General features: G+C 35.8%; 2 protein-coding genes across 2 annotated transcripts; one reads left to right on the forward strand and one right to left on the reverse strand.

Moving 5' to 3' along the window:
* The first annotated feature begins 22 nt into the window (after nt 1–22).
* LOC123683163 (rotatin) lies at nt 23–7,419 on the forward strand. The gene is made up of 2 exons (XM_045622062.1): nt 23–2,370; nt 3,003–7,419. The coding sequence occupies exons 1-2, from the start codon at nt 178–180 to the stop codon at nt 7,341–7,343; spliced, it is 6,534 nt and encodes a 2,177-aa protein (XP_045478018.1). The 5' UTR covers nt 23–177; the 3' UTR covers nt 7,344–7,419.
* A 1,709-nt stretch (nt 7,420–9,128) lies between these two features.
* On the reverse strand, nt 9,129–21,361 carry LOC123683456 (nucleolar MIF4G domain-containing protein 1 homolog). Its single transcript, XM_045622519.1, has 11 exons — nt 21,074–21,361; nt 20,806–21,016; nt 20,102–20,718; nt 19,938–20,049; nt 17,535–17,747; nt 16,385–16,697; nt 16,147–16,322; nt 15,909–16,087; nt 11,032–11,196; nt 9,530–9,661; nt 9,129–9,471 (listed from the first exon to the last, which is right to left on the reverse strand). The coding sequence occupies exons 1-11, from the start codon at nt 21,269–21,271 to the stop codon at nt 9,184–9,186; spliced, it is 2,604 nt and encodes an 867-aa protein (XP_045478475.1). The 5' UTR covers nt 21,272–21,361; the 3' UTR covers nt 9,129–9,183.
* Between the last annotated feature and the right edge of the window lie 871 nt (nt 21,362–22,232).

A 22,232-nucleotide genomic window follows, 5' to 3' on the forward strand; every position in this document is an offset into this window, starting at 1 on the left:
ATGAAGTGACAGTTACAAAAAGTTTGTTTATTAACCTCAATCATTTTAATCTAATTTTGTTTATGTAAAACTGTGATATTAATCTGTAACTAATTGTTTGATTGTCGGAAGCAATCTTGTTTATGATTATAACTGCCAGAAGAGAGTAGCTAAACCTTCAGAACAAAATCTAGTCAAATGACAGAACTAGTTGTTCCTCCTAGTCTTATCAATAAACTAGGGCACAATATCTTAGAAATACGAGAAAGAGCATTAATAACTCTTCTATCTAAAATTGATAATGGATACAAGTTCGAAAATAACTTGAGCCAAAGCAAGGAAATGCTAACAAAATTATTTGAATGGTTCTTATTCAATCCATGTCCTCATGAAGAGATGGTTCTTGCTCTCATTAAAAGGATACTCTTGACTGATGGTGGTACCACTCTTATCAATCATTACGGCCCAAATACTATAAAGAAAGAGTTACAACAAGTTAAAGAATGTTTGGAGCCCCAATATCACTCAGCAGTACAAGATTTGTATGACATTGTTGACGCTTTCAAAGCTGAAAAAGAAATAGTACCACCTCTTGTGAGTGATGTTCCATTGAGTTATAGATCAGGACAGAGTTGCAGGACTGCTAGATCAAATACTGAAATCACAGCTACAAGTTTTGGAGGCTATATCAGTAAAGGGCCATCTATGGAGGTAGAAGTGGGAAATGCGAAAGAAACATTTACAGTATCTAGAGACTCACATTCACCTATTGAATTGCATCACAACATAGCAGATGTTTTACCTAATTATACTTTCCAATGGCAACCTTTGATTGAGGCAGATAAACAAGTACTATGTTCATTAGAAAATTCATTGAAAAAACCTTTGCAACCTTCAGAACTCCTTCATTCGTGCGAGTTTTTGACAGATGTGCTGTTACATGATTTCCCAGCAGAAGTATTTCTCCAAAGACCAACAATTGTTTTGTTATTGCAAGATCTTTTGGCTTGCTCTTTGTCAACAAGAGTTAGTGCTTCGGTCTTGAACTGTATCAATCATTTAACAAAATCCCTCATACAAAGGATAGCACATTGTAATGATCCCTGCTTACGTTGTTTGAGAGAATATACACCACCATCTATTGTACATACATCATTGAATTCCGAAATTCTACCTCTAACAGAAGAAATTGAATTCAAGGAAGATTATGAATCACTGAAGGAGTATGAAATGTCAACTACAAAATATTGTCTGACGACTTTGAAGTGCATCTTGGACTACTTAATAATAAAGCCAGAAAGTCTAAGGGATACGGCAAAAAAGAAACATAACAATCTTTATAATGGCATAATAGTAATTGAACAAATATTATTCCTGTTGAAAAGATGTTTTTGCTGTGAGATATTTAATGTGCAACCAATTGGAGCATTCTATGACATACTGAAGGAGTTGAATCTGTGTTTAATATCGTTTGGAGAACTACTAGAAAACTATAGAATCGAAGTGAATACAAATGAGGGTAACGCCAAGTTCAGGGCGATTCAAATATGCATCTTAAACCACTGTATGTATCTACTTGACAATTTCATCCCGTCTGATAGGAGTGTCCACCTTCTGCCAAAATGTTTGAAGAATTCACTCACAATGAGCCTGTTGGACATTCCTATGGCCAGATTATATCCAGAACTCCACTCCGACATGCTGAGGTATGTCCAGACTTTCTCCAAAATAACAGAATCTGAATGCTTGGAACGATTTCGAATTGTAAATGATGTTTGCGGCAGCATGACAGCTGCGGTAGAATTGATGAGAAATCACGATGTTTTATGCTTCTCCAAAATAATAAACTTAGCCAAAAAAGGAATGCTATGCCTACAATTTCACGAAAACTTATCATTTGTGAAAATCATCATTGAAGCTTGCGCAACTAAATTCAACCTGCATACTAATGACGAAGATGCTCTCATCATGGAAGGCGTTTTGTTGGGTCTCTTCTCAAACCATATAGACGAAGTTGTCGAATACACGTTGGAATTGTGTTACAAAAAGGTGATAACTGCCATTGGACCTATGTTGAATTTCAATGGTTTCGGAGTGTCAAGCAGTCAGGTTGTCTTTCTGTTAAGGTCGAAATTGCTGACTGAAATGGCTGAGTTCGGACTTTGCAGCCAAAATAATCGGGTGAAGAAATATGCCGAAGATATCTTTATACATCTTTTGAAGTGCAAGATTTTGGTTACTGACGAGATATGGGATAAAGTAACTGCCGCTGTAATTCCTGCTTTTCCTATTCTTTTGGTGTATGCCTCCAAAATGACCCCATTGGGGAGGACTTTGATCAATGTTGTGGATCCTGATATTGCGAAAGATCTGAGGTTGCCGATAACTGAAGTGAGTACCAGCTATCAAACACCTATTCCAATTATTCTGTGATATTTATTGATTACAAGAAAACAGGATATTTTCAATTTGCGCAAATATGTATTTTCCAAAACAGAAGCATTCAGAAAAGTAAAATTTAAGGAGAACACCAAAAAGCAATTCATAAACAATTAAGAGTCACATAAGAATTATTTTCATTATGACTTCGATAATTTGACAATTATCGAATAAATTACAAAATACAAATACTGCTATAGGATATTCCAATGAGAATTTTTATCATTTATATCAATTCTTTGAAAATATTGAAATTTTAAGCAAAACGTTGAATGCAAAGGAATGAAAACGCTAATCACCTAATGTTTACTACAAATTGACGTCACGTAAGTTCGTCCAATCCAGTTATTTCCCTTATGAAGTAGTGTCTTAGAGCTTTGTTAGCATATTTAATAATTTATACTTCTTGTCGAATTAATTTTCAATCATACAGATGTCTATAAATAGGACAATTTTTTTTATACTGTCCAATAACCTATTGTTGCTTATTTTCATATAATTTGTTAGGTTTTGTATTAGCTATTGATCTAGTGACTTTTAGTTTGTTACTGTGATTCCCTCCCCTGACACTGATTTTTTGACAGGTGGTTAAATCCAACATCTTGCTGATGTACTCCAAAGAAGATCTGGTTCGTGATGAGGCATTCTCCAGACTCTGCTGGCTGTTGGCCCAACAAGAGAACTCCAAGATGCTTCTACCCAGACTGAACAACATCAACGACAGAATACTAACCAATATATGTCAGGTAATCCCAGCAGGCTTTGACGTGAACAGAACCAAAAGCGCAGAGCGGTTCTACCAACCTTCCAGTCTGCAAAACGTCATGGAACTGCTGACTTCGACAAATACCGAACCCGGGATCCGTAGATCGGCCTTGACTCAAACCGCAGTCATGATGGAAGACTATTTGTTGCACGATCTATTCATAGATAAAGGCGGGGTGGACATGATTATAAAAATAATGAACGACGCGTTGATCGAAGAAGATTACACCAACTATTCAGATTCTGTCGTACCGGCAGTGGCCATTTTGAAAAGTATTTGCTTGCACAACAGTAACGTTCGGTATGAGTTGAGCCATAACCTCAATTTGTACTATTTGATCCTAAGAGGGATGTTCTTGTATTGTACGGAAGAGAGAATGAAGATGGACTCGAGCACTTTGCTGTTTCTTCTGTTGTACAGTAGTTTTTTGAGGGGAACGCCATCTAGAGGTAATTTGGCTATTCCAGAAGTAGTCGTAGGCAATCTAGCTGTTCCCTTGACTTGTGCGGTTTACGGAAACACCAGCGATTACGCCGACTGCGATATAACGGAATACATCCTTTCCGACAAAGCCAGTTCGAGTTCCGTTCAGATACAGTGGAACGCAGAAGTTTACGGTGGCTTTCAGAAACTAACCCAACTTGGTAATTTTGTGGAACCGGAAGGTATAAAGATGGTGGACCATCTTAAAATCCAAGCTAAAGACCTGGTACAGATCAAGGTGTCATCGGTAGAATACTCCATAGGGGAGTGTCTGAAAGAAATGGAGAGGGGAGAATGTTTTACCAGTTGCGAGGAAATTCTAAACGCCCTGTTGATTTACTTGTACTTATACCATTTGTGGAAGAAAGACACTGAAGGATTCATCTTGAAATATCCGTGGGAACAGCATTTCGGAAAGTTCTTGAGAATACTTCCATCGAGTGAAGATGATGTTTGTCTTTTACATAGCGTTGTTAAGTTTTTGAGGACTCTGGTTCCTTTCTATAAATTCTCGAAGGATGGTTGCTGGATCGCGTCCATCATTAAAGATCCCACGGATTATTTCACAGATTTGGTTAGTTGCGGCAATGACACCGATGATCAAGCGAAACTTTTGAGTAAGGAACTCGTCGGTTTGATAACAGATTGCGCTTGCCAGGAGCAACATTTTGTAGATTACTGCGTTGAGTCTGATCAAAATTGTAGGGTTAGTGACGATTGGGCGGCTGTCATAGAAATGGTGACAGATAACCTCAAACTTCAAGATCCCAACCAGCTCTATAACTTGGCACACTTGGATTCTCTCCTTTCTTGCTTGGTGCACCTTTCGGCAATGCTTGGCTGGAGTAGGGCTAGAAAAAGAAGCTCTTCGAAGCAAACCATGAAAGAGATCATATCAGGTCTTTGCGATCTGGTAGACGCTTTTCATTACGGTAAAGGTCCTTCGGCTGCTGTTTCTCTGATGGGGCTCAGTATCACCAAGAACGTTATGATGATCTTGAATCATATCTTGGCCGAAGTGCACAGTTCCGAAGCCAAAAATTGGGACTTGCTGTTCGTGGAAGACGCCAACCAGCCCAATAAAATATTCAACTTTGTTATTCTCTGGGATACGAGAGATGTGATTCTTAGAGCAGCCGTCCTGCAATTTTTTGCGGGTATACTCCAGTCTTCCAGGCTTGCGAGAGATATCGTTGTGGATTTGAAGAAAAAACGGAGATGTTTATGGACGATGTCTTTGAACATTTTGCTGGATAAAGATGAAGCAGCCATAGTGAGAGAGAATGCAGCGCTAATACTTGCCAATTTATGCACCCACAGAAGGATAACCTCTGACCCCCTACCTATTTTACATAGTGAATTAGTTTCGCTGGAATACGACAAAGAGACTCATTCGAATCCTATCGACAGCATAGTCGATGTACTGGAAAAAACCAAAGCGTTGAAACAACTAAAAACCATGATTTTGTGTCTTTACACGAATAACCTATCGGAAGTTAGAATTCAGGAGATAACGCCTAAATCGTCTGGGCATCTTTATACTTATCGTAGTACTTCTGATTTCACCGAAAAGAATTGGTCTTGTACCAGTAAAAACACGAACGAAGAATGTAACTTAGTTACACCCAGTTTGATGAAGACGACGATTATATTCTTACGTAATCTGATCGAAATGACAGGTCAACCTTACGTTGACTACATTAACGACAGTGGACTGATCAAATTGATTTTTAAATCTATCTGTTCTCCTTCCATCGAGATAAGAAACACCAAAGAGCTGTCTTTGTACATTGAAATATTGGAGATGAACACCGAGATATGTTTTTTCCTGAACAAAACTGTACGGTTTAGTCCAGGATGTTTGGGAACGATTTTACACACTAAGGATTGTTTCAACGTCTTCATATCGTTGCTGGATCCTAAAATCTATCATACCCATTTACCGCAACTGATTTATCTGCGAAATAAACTCTGGACTGAAATATTCAGTCTCATCGGAACTTTCTTAGAGTGCGGAATGCAAGTCGAAGATCCCAAACGAGCTTTCGAAATTTTGGGTATAATCCTGGAGGCTATCTACAATTGTGGCCCGATGAACTTGATAGCAACCGTTTGTGAATCTATAGAAGCTTTTGGAGCTACCGAGCTGCAATCTGCTGTGTTGTCGGCTTTGACTCTCATGCTTCAAATCGAATGTTCTGACGCATTAACGAGAAGTGACGACGGTAAGAACTCTTTGGCGATGAAACGCTCCATGAAAAACCTGTTGGATACGGTCAAATCGCCCAAGAGCGAGGAATCTTTGGCGAGCGAAAAAAAATTGGAAACACCGATGACAAAGTCTCAGCAAGCGACCAGGTATAAGGTGAATCTTTTGGAGAAACTTTATTTCGGAGGGTCCATTCAGAAGGCTCTACCTAAACCAGCGAATGTCTTAGAGTCGAAATCTCCCCCTTCCAACAAGAAATACGTAGTATCTGGTGTTCAGATTTGTAAGCTCTTGTTGCACCTTTACGATATATACGACTTGAAATCGAATAAGGACAGCAATCAGAAGCAAATCATTCTAGCGGCTACCTCCAGTATTTTATGTGTGTCCACCGAAGCTAAATATTACGCCTTAGATACTGGGTTTCTCCAAAAAATCATCGAATCCTTGAAGGAGTTGAGTGTTAAACTAAGTCTAGAATCCATCGATTGCTTCCGGAGAATAAACGACAAAAAGAGAATATCACCTATGCTGAAGGATCTCGATTGTGTAACTGGACTTCTGACGAATTTTTTCATGGAAAATGTGGCTGTTAAATGTGAGGCAGCCAGTCTGGGCCTTCCAGATATCGTGCACAAAGTGTGGGCCTGGTATGCCATGCAGAAAGCGTCTTTGATAAACGTGCTGAAAATGCTGTCCACTTTCACAACAAATTGTCCGTTTGCGTGCCAAACCTTACCTTACACCAGTTCAGTAGCGGGCACTGGACCGAGGAAGAACACTAGCAGTGTTTCTTTATTGCATGTTGTAGTGTCGGTAGTTTCTCGAGAGATGGACATGTTGAGTAAGACGCACGATATGGTTCCCTTGCGCTTGTGTTTCAACATACTGCAGAACTGTTCGGGTGTTTTAGAATGCAGGATTTGCATTACGAAAACCTCCTTGTTGCAAGGTATAATGAAGCTGCATCCGTCTGTGTCGAAACAGCAGAAACCTTGGGAGACCGTTGAACTGATTTGGTTAGAATTTTTGCAAGTGTTTACGGTATATCCAGAAGGACAGATGTATGTGGGAAAGCTGCCGGACGTTTTGGATCTCATCTTGAGTTTGACGCAAGGTAATAAGTTGCATAACAGGGAAGTTGCTCTCAGGGTTATGCAAAATATAGCGTTTTACACCCCTAACAGAGCTAGACTTCTTACGACACCGAATTTTATAAATACTCTTATAGCAAAGTTGGAGAATGGAACTAACAAGGAAAAGGTGATAGTTGTCAATACCATGTGGGCTTTGGCAGCGAATAACATGAAAGCTAAGACGGTGTTTAAGTCCTCGAGATTGGATCTGAAACTTTCTGAAGCGCTTAAGAAAGTACAATTGTTAAATGACTATTCTTTGGGTAGAGATGAAATTGAAAGAATGGAATATGTCTTGGATATACTGAAAGATACTGATAGATGTAAATAGTACATATGTATATTTTTTTATAGATATCATTGTTTTACTGTAATTTATATTTTTATAATAAACTGTTTCAAATTGACTTGTTTTGTGTGAGATGACGTAACTTATTTAATTATATTTTAAAGTTTAAGCAAAAAATCGAAGCCCAACTCAGCATTTACGATCTAAAAACCCCTCAAATAAATTATGACTAAGGCCTAGTACAGAACAGCTGACACGCGAATTATGCCAGTTTTTCGGAAAAAATTCGGGCTACCTATCCGCATTTTACTGAACTAAAACTTTCTGAGACTCCACAAGTATAGAATTTTGTAATATGTTGCTACTTACCTAATCGGGTTTGAGCTACTCCTCCTAGATGACATCATTGAGTTCCAGAAAAAATTACGATTTTGAAAATTTAACTTAGATCTAGATCTGCTTCATAATTTGATATCAAAAGGAACTCTCGATGCCTAATACCAATTTGCAATCAGGTAATTCCCTAAAAGAACCGAGATATTCAGCGTTTTTTTGGAATTTTTTGAAAAAAATTTGGCTACGGAGAATTTTCGATTCTGAATACTAACTTTCTTCCTAACACACTTCGAAGCTGAGATATTGCGAAGTTTGTAAAGCAGTAGTGCTTTAATTGTGGGTTTTTGCGAAAATAAAAATTTGGCATCGGATCAGTTTCCAAAATTAATAATAAAGAGAAAACTCCCATGCTGAATGTCTATCTATCTACAGTCGGTTTTTTACTTACATACCCTAAATCGAGATATTGAGAATTTTATAGAAAAATTGTGCTTTAAATATGTACTTTTTTCTGCGCGGAATCGATGCTTGATTTGAAATCTACGAATTCGAAACCCTCTAAAATTGTAATAAAATATGTTTGAATTGAATCTGACGATTTTTCCGCATAAAAAATTTTGATTCAGATCGACTTCAATATTTGATATGAAGAATTTTTTAAGCTGGATTCCTATTCGCAATAGGTTCCTTCCTAGAAGATCCAAAAATTGAGTTATTTCCGATTATGTGGGAAAGGGGGTTCGGTCTGCCCTCTGGTGGCATAAATCTGAAGTTTGTGAAATGGGAAAAATGATGCCCTAGAACAGTTGTGTGTAAACTGTGCATTTAAGGTGTAGAAAAAAATTTTCTGGTGAAAATCGATGCCTAATTCGGAATCTACAACCCCGAAACCTTCTAAAACTACCATAAAATGTTCGAATTTGATCGGTCGATTTTTTCGGAAAAATCAGTAGGGCTATCTATCCGCATTTTACTGAACTAAAACTTTCCGAGGCTCCACAAGTATAGAATTCTGTAATATGTTCCTACTCACCTAACCGGGTTTGAGCTACTCCTCTTAGATGGCACCATTGAGTTCCAGAAAAATTTACGATTTTGAAAATTTTATCAAGAGAAATTATGGCTAGATCGGCTTCAAAATTTGATACCAGGAGGAACTCTCGATGCTTAATTTGAAATCAGGTAATTCCTAAGAGAACTTGAAAAAAAAAAATTGGCCACAGCATTCAAATTCTATCGGTCGATTTTTTTGGAAAATTCAAGACAGCAGAGATGAAATTGAAAGTACTGATAGATGTATAAAGTACTTATTTGTAATAGATATCAGTGTTTAATTGGACATATTGAATTTTTCTAAATTAACTTGTGTAGTTGAGATGACCTAATTTATCAAAGTAGTCATTTTGAACGAATTAAAAAAATCTTTATTCTTGATTCGGTTGAAAAATAAATACTTATTTTCATCCAACAACAAAATGAAATGAACATAAAAACAATACAACATTTTATTGAAAATCCTATGTACATACATTTTTACATATAAAATTTACAAAAACATGGTATCCTTAAGTAATAGAAGTCTTTCTATCATCTTCGATCTTGATTTCAACATTTCTCTTTGTTCCTCATCAATTTGTTCCGATTTCAAATTATTACGTACATAAATTTGAAGGAATAGTCTTAAGCTTGCTCTGAACATTTTAAGTTCAGCAGACTGTGCCACATTCTTGAAAACATCAAGGCAGGCTTCGGTGTCATTATGGTTCAAGATACCCAAGAAAATTTGCCTCAAGAACCTTGTTGTTGTATCATCCATTTGTTTAAATTCGATCACCTAAAAAAAAAATTCATTTAGTCTTTTAAGAAATCGATGGATATAATTTCAACCTTACCTTCAAGGTTGAGATGGGTAGTGCTTTATTCAAGAACAGATGTGTCAGAAGTCCTACCAGTGCATTGATACAAGTTGGTCTCTGTTTATCTATTTCCTTCAATTTATCCCAAATCGCGAATTTCAGAGTTAGCTGTAAAAATAATATTTGTTATTTTTGATCTACGCTTTCTATTACCGAATGAAATATCAGGTGTGTGAATAAGTCTTTCCCGTTTTTTGTAAGAGATGGCGCCACCAATACTGTGCGAGTATTTAATGGTTACATATGTCATAATCAAAGCTTATTCATCTGTCAACAATTCCACACTAACACATTAGTTGAAATTTTTTCGCATCATAAATTTTTGAAATCGTGAAAATGTCGAAATTTGAGCCGAGTCGACGTCATTTGCGGGAAGTTTCACTTTATTGGTTCAATTTGAAGAAATCTGCTGCCGAGGCGCATCGGTTGCTTCAGGAAGCTTATGGAGAAGGTTGTGTCGATGATTCAAGTGTTCGCGGATGGTTTCGACGCTTCAAAAGTGGCGATTTCGACGTGGAAGACAAGGAGCGTTCCGGGCGGCCGCAAATCTTTGAAGATCAAGAATTGGCGACTTTGCTTGATGAAGATTCGTGTCAAACGCAAGAAGAACTTGCTGAAGCATTGGGAGTTGACCGAACAACCATTTCCAAGCGTTTGAAAGCCATGGGAATGATCCAAAAGCAAGGAAATTGGGTGCCGTACGAACTGAAGCTGAGAGACGTCGAACGGCGTTTTTTCACTTGCGAACAGCTGCTTCAGCGACATAAAAGAAAGGGTTTTCTGCATCGTATCGTGACTGGCGATGAAAAGTGGATCCGTTACGATGATCCGAAGCGAAGAAAATCATGGGGACTACCCGGCCATGCATCATCATCGACGGCCAAGCCAAATATTCATGGCGCCAAGCTCATGCTCTGTATATGGTGGGACCAGCTAGGTGTGGTTTACTATGAGCTTCTGAAACCGAATGAAAGGATCACAGGCGAGGTCTATCGACGACAATTGATGCGTTTGAGCCGCGCACTGCGAGAAAAACGGCCACAATACTCCGACAGGCACGACAAAGTTATTTTGCAACATGACAATGCTCGCCCACATGTTGCACAGCCGGTGAAAACATACTTAGAAACGCTCAAATGGGAAGTCCTACCCCACCCGCCGTATAGTCCAGACATTGCTCCGTCTGATTACCATCTCTTCAGATCGATGACGCATGGCCTGGCTGGACCAGCACTTCCATTCCTACGAGGAAGCCAAAAAATGGGTGGATGACTGGATAGAGGCCAAACCGGTCGAATTTTTTCGCAACAGGATTCGTATGTTGCCAGAAAGATGGGGAAAAGTTGTAGCTAGCGATGGCCCATACTTTCAATAATTCATTTGTAACCATTTTTTCACAATAAAGGCTCAAAATTTGAAAAAAAACGGGAAAGACTTATTCACACACCTTATAATTTTCGTTATTTTAATATTCTTACCATATGCTTTCTATCATGCTCGCAGAACTCCTGTGCCAAGTAAGCGTAAAAAGGATTGTAAGGATTTTCCCTCGTGCAAAGGTGCAAAATAACATTAATAATTTCTCTTTCTTGACTCTTAGACAAACCCAAATGCATCAATTTCTCAAAAGCATCCTCATAATCCTAAAAAAGAAATGACCAATAAATAAACAGTGTTGCCATATTTTTAGGTTAGAACTGTTGTTATTATGTTTAGGGAACAATGGCAAGTTAATTTATCCTAGTGGTAACACTGATCATATTCTATGATTGTATCAATGACATGTATTGCGCAGCCGCATATAGTCTTGTCTTGTCTATGAGTAGTACGTCATAAGTTGAATAAAAAAAAAAAAAAAACTTGGAAGCCGTTGTTCTCCTGTTCTGTTTAAGAATAAAACTTATATTATAAAAGTGTTAAAACAGTTATTCGATCCACTAAACCCACGTTTAAAAACAGGTTATGTGCCCAGTCGTGCAACTGGAATAAAAACAATTTAACGATACGTTTTTCGAGTGTGTGAAAAGTAAAATCGAAAAAACCACGTGTGGTGTAAAATGGCAGATAACACGACCACGACGACATTAAAATTAAATGGTGATAATTGGCCCATATGGAAGTTTCAAACCAGTATTATATTAAAAGGACGAGGTCTTTTCGAGATCGCGGATGGTTCAAGAATAAAACCCAGTTCAGGAGATGAACTTAACAAATGGCTCAAGGACGACGCAAAAACTCAAGAATTGTTGGTTACACGTATGGAAGAAGGTCCTCTAACTCACTTACTGTCATGTGAATCTGCGAAAGAAATGTGGACCAAATTAAAAACGGTATATGATAAAGAATCAGTTGTAAGTGTGCATTTGCTACAACAAAGGTTTTTCATGCTCGACTTTGATTCCTCTGTGAATACATTTATATCCAAAATTGAGGAAATAAAAACCAAATTAAAGACTGCAGGTGAAGTTCTGTCAGATGAAATGATAATTACTAAAATCTTGATGACCTTGCCAGAACATTTTAAACACTTCAGATCAGCATGGGAGTCAGTTCCAGATAAAAATCAAACATTGGAAGAGTTAACCTCTAGATTATTGCTTGAAGAAGAAAGATGCAAAACAGTAGAGTCGACAACAGCACTAGTAAGCAAAACGAGTTCTCAGAATAATCCAACCAAAAAATGCTACATCTGTGCAAAAGCTGGTCACATAGCAAAGAACTGTTACTTTCGAACTAAGAACTCTAAGAATGATAAGGCTGATAAAACAAATAAATTTTGCAGTTACTGCCGAAAACAAGGACATCTAGTTCAGACTTGTTGGATCAAGAAGAAAAAGGAAGAACCGTCGAATAAGAATCCTGTCAAAGAAGAAGTGGAACACAACGCTTTTATGGTATATTCAGATGGTGTAAAATCAGGTGATTGGTACCTTGACTCGGGAGCCACTGAACATATGACATGGGATAGAAGCTTGTTCGAGAAAATGTTCGAGGATCGAACCCCTAGGATGGTGCAAGTTGGAAATGGGCAAACATTGGAGGTAAGAGGATATGGAAATATTAAAATGTGGTCCTATAATGGAAGAAAATTCATTGAAACGTCATTATCGAATGTTTTGTATATACCTGACCTAAAATTTAATTTATTCTCGGCTGGATGTGCTCTTGATAAGGGATATTTCATGTCATCTGATAATTCATCATGTAAGTTTTTTGATAAATATGGAAATATTAGAGCCCAGGCACTAAGACAGAATAAATTATATAAAATGCAGTTCAAGAAGGAAATGTATGAAAACAAAATAGAAAATGAATTAACTAATAATATTTCTGAATGTATGACAGTTAAAAATATAGAAAATTTAGAGACTTGGCATCACAGATTAGCACATCAAAATATTAAGTACATCAAAGATTTCCTTAAAAAAATGAATGTTGAGTATATAAACAATGAATTTATTTGTGAATACTGTTTATCGGGCAAACAACATAAATTAAAATTTCAACATAGTGAATCACGAGCTACTGTACCTTTAGAGCTAGTTCATGCAGATGTGTGTGGTCCTATGGAAACACCTTCGTTAGGAGGAGCTCGATATTTTTTATTATTTAAAGATGACTACACCTCATATAGACATGTTTATTTCCTAAAGCAGAAATCTGAAGTAGCAAAAGCAATTGAAAATTATATATCTATGGCAGAAAGGCAAACTGGTGCAAAGATGAAAGTTTTGAGGACAGACAATGGTTTAGAATTTGTGAACAAACAGGTAACGGAATGTCTGCAAAGCAGAGGTATATGCCACCAACGCACAGTGGTATATACTCCCCAACAAAATGGAAGGGCGGAACGAGAAAACCGAACATTGGTTGAAGCAGCCAGGACAATGTTACATAGCAATAAAAATTTGACAAAAATGTTTTGGGCAGAAGCAATAAATACCGCTACATATGTTCTGAATCGCTCTGGTCCAAGCATTGTTCAGTTTAAAACTCCTTTTGAATTATGGAATCAAAAGGAATATAAGATGGAAAATTTTAATATTTTTGGAAGTAGAGTTTCAGTACTAGTACCTAAGGAAAATAGATTGAAGTGGGACACAAAAAATGAACAAGGATACTTCCTTGGTTATGGAGAAGACACAAAGGGATTTAGAGTGTATTTACCTGATAAAAACAAGGTTGTCATACAGAGGGATGTAATATTCCTACCAGAAAAAGTTCAAGAAACAAAAGGTAAAATAACTGAATTCTGTAATATTGAAGAAAATCAAGACTTGGAGTTAGAAGATACCCAAATTGATAATATTGTACACGATGAAGAGACAATTACCGATGAAGAAGAGTTGGATCCAAAAATCAGTGAAGAAATAGTGAATGGAAGATATAACCTGAGAAGAAACTTAAGAGGAAACCCAAGGTTTGAAGATTTTGAAATGGATTTGGATAGTTTGTTGTTGACAGTTACAGAAGATGACGAACCAACATGCTATGAAGATGCTATGAAAAGCGTTGAGGCTGAGCAATGGAGGAAGGCAATGGAGGAGGAAGTAAAATCGTTGCAAGAAAATGAATCGTTTGAAGTAGTGTGTGATAGTGATGTTAAAAGGCCTGTCATAGAGTGCAAATGGGTGTATAAGAGGAAGAAAGACGAGTTCGGTAGTGTCACGAAATTCAAAGCAAGACTTGTTGCAAAAGGTTTTCAACAGACAATTCCATTAAACGGCGATATTTATAGTCCAGTAGCGAAATTAACTTCTGTAAGAATTTTCTTAGCTATATGCAATAATTTAAATTTCAGGATACATCAACTTGATGTATGTAGTGCTTTTTTAAATGGAGAAATAGATGATGATGTATATATTTTATTACCTAAAGGTTTTAATACTGACACAGGAAAATTTGCAAAGCTAAGGAAGTCCTTATATGGATTACGATCCTCACCAAAAAATTGGTATAAAAAATTTAATGATTTAATGATGACATTGAACTTTGTAAGATCTCAAAATGAATACTGTATTTACTACAAAATTTCAGGCTGTTCAAAGATTTTTGTATTGATCTATGTTGATGATCTATTAATTGCCGGATCAGATGAAAAAGAGGTTGATGATCTAAAAGTTACTTTGAATCAACACTTTAAAATGAAAGACTTAGGAGGTATCAGTTATTTTTTGGGTATGCACATCACACAAAATGTATTGAAAAATGAAATCATAATCAACCAAACTTTATATCTAAAGAAAATGTTGAAAATTTTTAAAATGGAAAACTGTAAACCTTGTAATACCCCTATGGAACCAAATTTTAGACATGATGATCTTAAACGCAAAAATTCTGAAAGTATAGAAATTGAAGAAAGATGTAGAGCAGCAATAGGTTCTATAATGTATGCCATGTTATGCTCTCGCCCAGATCTATGTATAAGCATAAGTATCCTAAGTAGATATCAATCAACTGCAAGTTCACAACTTTGGCAATCGATTAAACGAGTTTTAAGATATGTTCAAAAAACACAAAATTTAAGTTTAGTTTTTAGAAAAACTGATTTTCAGAATGAAATTGAAGGATATGCTGATGCAGATTGGGCTGGGGATAGAACAGACAGGAAATCTACGTCTGGTTATGTATTTAAAGTTTTTGGGTGCACAGTCAGTTGGTGCTCTAGAAAACAATCATCCGTAGCTCTGTCTTCAACAGAAGCGGAATATATAGCTTTAAGCTTAGCCATAAGTGAAGCTTGTTGGCTTAAGAGTTTAATTAGTGATTTAAAAATTTGTGATAGTTTAAATGTCATGATTTATGAAGATAATCAATCGGCTATCAAAGTGTGTAGGAACCCAGAGTTCCACAAGAGACTCAAACATATTGATATTCGTTATCATTTCATTCGAGACAAAATAAATGATAAAACAGTTTCACTAAAGTATATTCCAACCAAACTGCAACTCGCAGATTTGTTCACGAAACCGCTGTCTCTAAGTTCATTCAATAATTTTACAATCAACTGCAATGTATTTTAAGAAATTTTTTTTGGGTAACTTACCATTGAGGGGGAGTGTTGTTATTATGTTTAGGGAACAATGGCAAGTTAATTTATCCTAGTGGTAACACTGATCATATTCTATGATTGTATCAATGACATGTATTGCGCAGCCGCATATAGTCTTGTCTTGTCTATGAGTAGTACGTCATAAGTTGAATAAAAAAAAAAAAAAAACTTGGAAGCCGTTGTTCTCCTGTTCTGTTTAAGAATAAAACTTATATTATAAAAGTGTTAAAACAGTTATTCGATCCACTAAACCCACGTTTAAAAACAAGAACAGTTTGATAAAGACAATCATAATTTACTTACATCTGCCGACACAATCATACAGAATATATCCCTTCTGGTGTCTGTGTTCATTTTCATCTTCCTAGCCAGTTCGAGCAGTTCTTCGGAAAATTTATGTTTATTGCTTTTCGTTTTCTCTAGATTTTCCGAATTTCCGACCCAAGCAGATCCTACAACCCACCATTTTCCTTTCTCCTCGGCTGAAAAAAAATTACCAAAGTTGAAATACATGTGAAATAACAGAATTTGAAATGCTCACCTTTCAGTAGATCTTCTAAGCTGATATTCAGTTGTGTGACATCGTTCCCTTTTCGGATGAAGTTCTTCGAAATTTTTTTCAAGTGTTCAGAATAGCTGTCATCGTAGTTGGGTATTTTTAACATGTTGTTGTTCTTGACAGCACTCAATACGTCCAACATAAACCTCAGTCTCGACCTGGAAAATATGAATTTCAGTTAACAACTCTAAACATCAAATTGCCATAAGTGCCAACTCACCCCTTAACAACATTAACGGATGCTGCCTTCTTGTTTGTTTCTAAAATGTAATTTTTCAAAGCTAAGGGGTCGTCTTTTCTCAAAACGAATCCAATGTTTCTTAGAATGTGTAGAATACAGTCAACGTTTTTCTCTGTAAACTCTTTGCTGAGTTCATTCATTATTTCGTGCATCAATTTGCAGTCGAAAACCTTGAAATTGTACAGTTGTGCAAGAGCAATTACGATGTTATCTAGTGTTTTATCCTGTACTTCGGTCACATTCTTCATTTTTTCATTGAACATTGAAACAAAGAGCTGGAGAAAATGGGCACCTGAAAAAATTTTGTAGATTATTTAAAATGAGAAAAGCACAATAGTATATTCTGAACCAAGTTGCAGAATGGGCTCCTATTCAAACACAAATGAGAAATTCGAAAAACGACGAAGGAGTGAGTTTCCGAACACACAAGTGTTGGAATTTCCTTCTGCAACGAGTATTGGACAATATTTGCCCTATTTCAGTAAAGTTTTGTGAAATATTGTCGAAATTCAATGAAAAATTCAGATTATATATCCTAGTGACTTTCGTATTGTATCTTGGCAGTTGGTGTGACTGTTACGAAAATTGACAGATTACGGGTTTGAATTGAACGTTCCGAATTTTGAAATAATTTATAATTACACATTGAATTCGTGATTTCTGTCTGACGAAATCGATTCAATACCACCAGAATCTAGAGAAATTGCGAATAACACAATTGTGTGTTGAAATTTGATAGGATCGGAAGTCAGTATAGACAACCACAAAACAAAAAATTTAACTGAAAACAATGCTGTGATGAGTTCATTACAGCACTGTGTTTAGTACTGTAATGAACTCATCACGATACTGAAATAGAGAAAAGCAATTTGCCTATTTCAGATTGAATCGATTGTTGATTGTAATTTACAATTTTTTCAGAAATAAAAGCTGCACCATTTTGACAAACTCAGCAACACAAGAAAAATCAATCTTCCTTGTATATTATCGGATCTATGCTGTTTTCAGAAACGCTCTACAAATAATCAAGAACCAAAGCCGAAACTCAAGTCAATTCTCTGTTTGAAATTTAAAAATTATAAACATTTGAACAGAGTGCAAAAATCAATAAAAAATTAATTATACATACCAACTTCCGTTCCAATATTGGCGTGAAGAATGGCTACAAGCAAAATGTGCTCCATAAGTAGACGTTCCGGGGTTAACACTTGGGATACAACTGATTCAGTGATGAGGGCTCCTAAAGTTTCATTCATATCATTTCTGCTGTTGCCCATGTAAAGATTTTCAACTTGTTTGGCAATATTATGCAAATTACTCAAGGCCAATCTGTTCAACAATCCTGCAAGAAGGGAATATATTATAAACTGATTCGCGATTCAGCAACAGACGTGTTCACATCTTTACTGATAAGATATAACCGACGTGCGTTTTACAAACAATTTCATGCTAGAAAAACAATTCTCTAATTCATTGCATTTTTATTGAAACTTATGCAATGTTTTCATAAATATCATTTAGTGATTTTTGCATTGAAAAATGTTGGTTGGCAGAACTGATATCTTTAAGGCAAATTGATGAATTGACAGATAAAGCCGTGGCGGAAAGTTCGGAGTACCAACATATAATAAAAAAATATAACCATGAAAACTGTGCGTTTCTGATATATTCTAGCACGATTTTGTTCTACAAGATGTGGAAGAATGAACGGAATAACCACAGAATTAGAGAAAAACAACTCTGCTTTAATTTCTGAAATTTATAACTCGAATATAAAATTTCGAAAAAACTAACCGCCAACGCCGCTGAATTCGAGGACTTCTACATGTCTGAGATGTCCCAGATAAGCGACGCGGCCTCTGGCATAACCTAGGAAGGAGAGACCCCGTCCGTTGCAGGGAAAAGACGCAAAAAAAGATTGCCGAAGAATCCGACATCTACCAAAAAGAAAAATGAGAACAAATCACCTGATATTGTCTTTCAGCGTCCAACATTATCGTTAACGGTAACAGAAACAAACAACAAAAAAATTGAACACATGGAAGTAAATAACGGTAATCAGGAAATTCCAGCACATGCTGTAAACAGTCAATTAATCAACTCACAACAAAATATAAGGATCCATCAACAAATAAACTACCCACAAAAAACTTTACATAGAAACATGATTTCAACAAGAATGCATGAAATTATAAGTAACACCGAATATAAAATATTATTTTATCTGACAGCAAATGAATCTACCATTAAAGACAGAATCGAAATGGCAGAAGAGTGGAGCAAAAAATTTCCTCAATCCAACGACATAATCCTCAAAACTAAAATTGGATACCTACTGAAGACAAACAAAGATAAAAAAGAAGTAGTAGAAGCGCTAGAAGACATGATGAAAAAGAAAATTATAACAAAAGTTTAACAAAAACAGTTCTTCTGCAGAACTTTTTTTTGGTGAGCAACTGTTAATTTGAAAAAATGTAAAAAGAAGCTTTGTTCTTACACTAAACTTTTCGGTCTTTTGTAGTTTTGTCGTATCTACCAACGATTTCCAGAAAAAAAAAATTTTAAAAACACAAACGTTCAATAATTTGATGTGTCAAAACTGGCACTGAATTCATTCACCACAGATTACAAACTGGCCTTCCTATCATAGTTACGAGAATTTCGAGAGAATCGTTCAAAATTTTTTTTCTCGAAATCGTTGGTAGATACGACAAAACTACAAGAGACCGAAAAGTTTAGTATAAGAACAAAGCTTCTTTTTACATTTTTTCAAATTAACAGTTGCTCACCAAAAAAAAAGTTCTGCAGAAGAACAGGTGGCAGTGTTCCAGAAAAAATATCACCCTGTAGATCTTCTATCGAAATTGCCATGTCACGTGGTGAGAACTCTCAAATGTAATATCTATGCCAAATTTCAGTTGAATATCTTGTGAAGTGTAGATACTATGAGAAAAAAACTTGAAAAAAATTCAAACTTCAACACTCTGTATCTCGAAAACGAAACGTTTGCGACTCCGTGTTTATGGGACTTTTTTTTTTTAAACTCACTTAAGGAATCTCCCCTTTTCGTTTGTACGTTTAATTTAGGAACACCCTGTATAAAACTATTTGCAGACCTATAATAGAATACGGACACCCCTTATACTCCAACTGTAAAGATACTGTATTGAGAAACTTGGAAATAGCCGAGAGATCTGCCCTTAGAACTGTAAAACTTTTGAGGCATCCACTGGATAGGCTTCACAACCCTCCAAACGAGCTGCTGTATCAGAAAACCGAGATTCAACCAAATAAGGACCGAATAATACAGCTTAACCAAAGGTTCTCCAAAAGACTGTCCGAAACTGAAGAAATAAACAACTTATTTATAAGTGAGCGAACACAGCACAGTACAAGAACATTTCCATCATCAACCATTATCGAAAGCTTAAGATGCCTCAACACATGAAGTCCTACTACCTATTGTTACCTATTTTACTTCTACAATAATGTTATTATAAACTTGCACTACACTTCATAATTTTTAACATACCTTTGAGCTGTTTCTTTAACCTATTCAACTTTTCCAATGTTTTTTTATCTTCTCCATTTGCCTGAGCCATTTTTGCTCTAAGCGCTGGTGGTATATATTTCTGTTCAGATTTCTGGAAATAAATGATTAGTGAAAAATTTACAAACCGAAAAAACAAGTCTCACATTTATCAACGATCCATCTTTAGCATGTAATTTGCCATAAATATCTTCCCAGGTTCCATCTGAATTTACTTTGGCAGCACCTTTAATTTTAGGTTTACTTGCTTGATCTTCATTATCTTCATCATCTTCCAATTCATCAAGGTCACTATCAATATCATTCTTTGGTAATGGTCCTTTTCCTTTCTCTTGTTTGCTTTTATTCTTCTTTGAAGACTGTTCATCAATTTCTTCATCTTCCATTTCTCCTTCGAAATCACTTTCTTCATCTTCCATTTCTCCTTCAAGTTTAAGTTTTTTATTTCCTTTTTCTGTTTTATTGGAATTTCTCTTTCTTTTTACAGGACCACTATCTGACTGTGCATCATCAGAAAATTCTTCATCTATATCAGACATATCTTCTTCCTCCATTGAATTTTCGTCATCATCAGAAGCATCGTCACTCATGCTATCATCTTCAGATAATTGTTTATTACTAGATTTTTTTGCTTTTTGTGTTTTGTTTTTTTTTCCTGTAATTAATTCCAGATCCTCTGCAAACTCATCATCCAAATTCATGAATTGTTTCTCGGCCTCAGAGATTTCCTTCATTTGTTCTGGGTCACACATTTCAAGTATATCTATAAAACATTAAAGTCTTTGTAAAAATAGGAATATGAAGTTGGAATACAATCATCAAAGTCAAGTAATAGGTATATTGTACTTACAATCTAAACCACTTTCGACAAACATTTTAGGCAATCCTTTCGATTTTTTCTTATTCAACTTGAGCCTTTTCTCTAACATCTTAATGTTTCGATCCTCCTCTTCATTAGCCATTAATAATTGCTTCTTTCGCTGACCTGCCATTTGTTTCTTCAAAGTTTCTAATTCTTGCATTTCTTTTTTACGTTCTCTCTCAAATTCATTCATGGAGTCCTGAAATTATAAAGATTATTATAAACTGAAAATGAGTCAATCGTCTGATCACATTACCTTTTTGTTTTTCGTCTTTTCTGCTTTTTGTGGAGGTTTATTTTCAACATTTTTGGCAGGTTTTTCGTTCTGAACCGGCTTTTCAGGCTGTTGTGGTTTACGATGTTTACTTCTACTGAAATATTCATTTTTTCTAGCCTTTTTCTGCAGACGTTTCTCTTTCCTCAGCTGCTTTCTAGTAGGTGCTCTAGAATACATTTTGCGTATTGAATATTGATACAAATTGATATGAAAATAAGTACATTACACTTGTAATAACGTTTACTGATTCATAACCCACAGATGACACTGATGACAGAAACATATAGTATAAAATCATAACCTGATTTTCGGCACGTGAAAATAACTTGGAACATAGAATATTCTTAAGCAAAACACATAGACCTAACAACAATGAAATAATTATATTTGGTCTATGATGAAACCTTAGAGCATTAATTAATCTATCTTTATTTTAAGGATGAAACCGAACAATTTACAATCATACATATTTGAATTCGATCATAGAATTAAAAATGATTCCATCTGATTATATGGTGCCATCTAAGATAAGAAGCTCAAACTAAGCGTTGGCCATGCCGTCCATATCATAGGATTCTACACTTGGTTGGATATTACAAAGTTAAGTTCAGTGAATTGTGTATAGGTGGCCAGCAAGCAAATTCTCTATTGAATAATTTTTTTTTAAATTGAAATTGATGTGCAATAACTTCTGTTTTAGGTCTGATTTCATATATCTATTTAAAATGATAATTTAATTTTCTCGAGACCTTAAGGATCAAAGTCTATTGGAAAAGAGTAGAAAGTTCAATACCATTGCAATATAATCGAATTCTACCGAAATTTTGAGAGGTTACATATTTACTTGAAATATGATATCCATGAATATCTCGTAAGTAATGAAGTGGATAATGAAGTGTTTTTTCCCAATAAGTTATAGCAATTGCGGTCATTATAATATTTTAAAATTTAAAAACTGAAAATTGAATGTTGGGCATCCTGTTTTCGCTCTACCAAATTTCCCTTTGGGTTTGGACTATAATAAATCTTTTCGACCGTTAGGAATGAGAATAGGGAATTAGGTTCTTTTCTTCGAGTTTTAATTCTCAAATACTGCCGGTAGATAACGTTTTTATAGCCCCAAAGATAAATGTCTCGG

The sequence above is a fragment of the Harmonia axyridis genome, chromosome 6 (genome assembly GCF_914767665.1).
Source record: "Harmonia axyridis chromosome 6, icHarAxyr1.1, whole genome shotgun sequence".
Classification (NCBI taxonomy): Eukaryota; Metazoa; Arthropoda; class Insecta; order Coleoptera; family Coccinellidae; genus Harmonia; species Harmonia axyridis.

Excerpts from the sequence above, each read along its gene's own strand:
- LOC123683163 (XM_045622062.1), top strand. The coding sequence starts at position 178 with ATGACAGAACTAGTTGTTCCTCCTAGTCTTATCAATAAACTAGGGCAC. Across the intron at positions 2,371-3,002 it reads TGAGGTTGCCGATAACTGAA|GTGGTTAAATCCAACATCTT; the intron begins GTGAGTACCAGC and ends ATTTTTTGACAG.
- LOC123683456 (XM_045622519.1), bottom strand. The coding sequence starts at position 21,271 with ATGTATTCTAGAGCACCTACTAGAAAGCAGCTGAGGAAAGAGAAACGT. Across the intron at positions 20,719-20,805 it reads TGTCGAAAGTGGTTTAGATT|ATATACTTGAAATGTGTGAC; the intron begins GTAAGTACAATA and ends AATGTTTTATAG. Across the intron at positions 17,748-19,937 it reads GTTAAAGAAACAGCTCAAAG|GATTGTTGAACAGATTGGCC; the intron begins GTATGTTAAAAA and ends CCCTTCTTGCAG.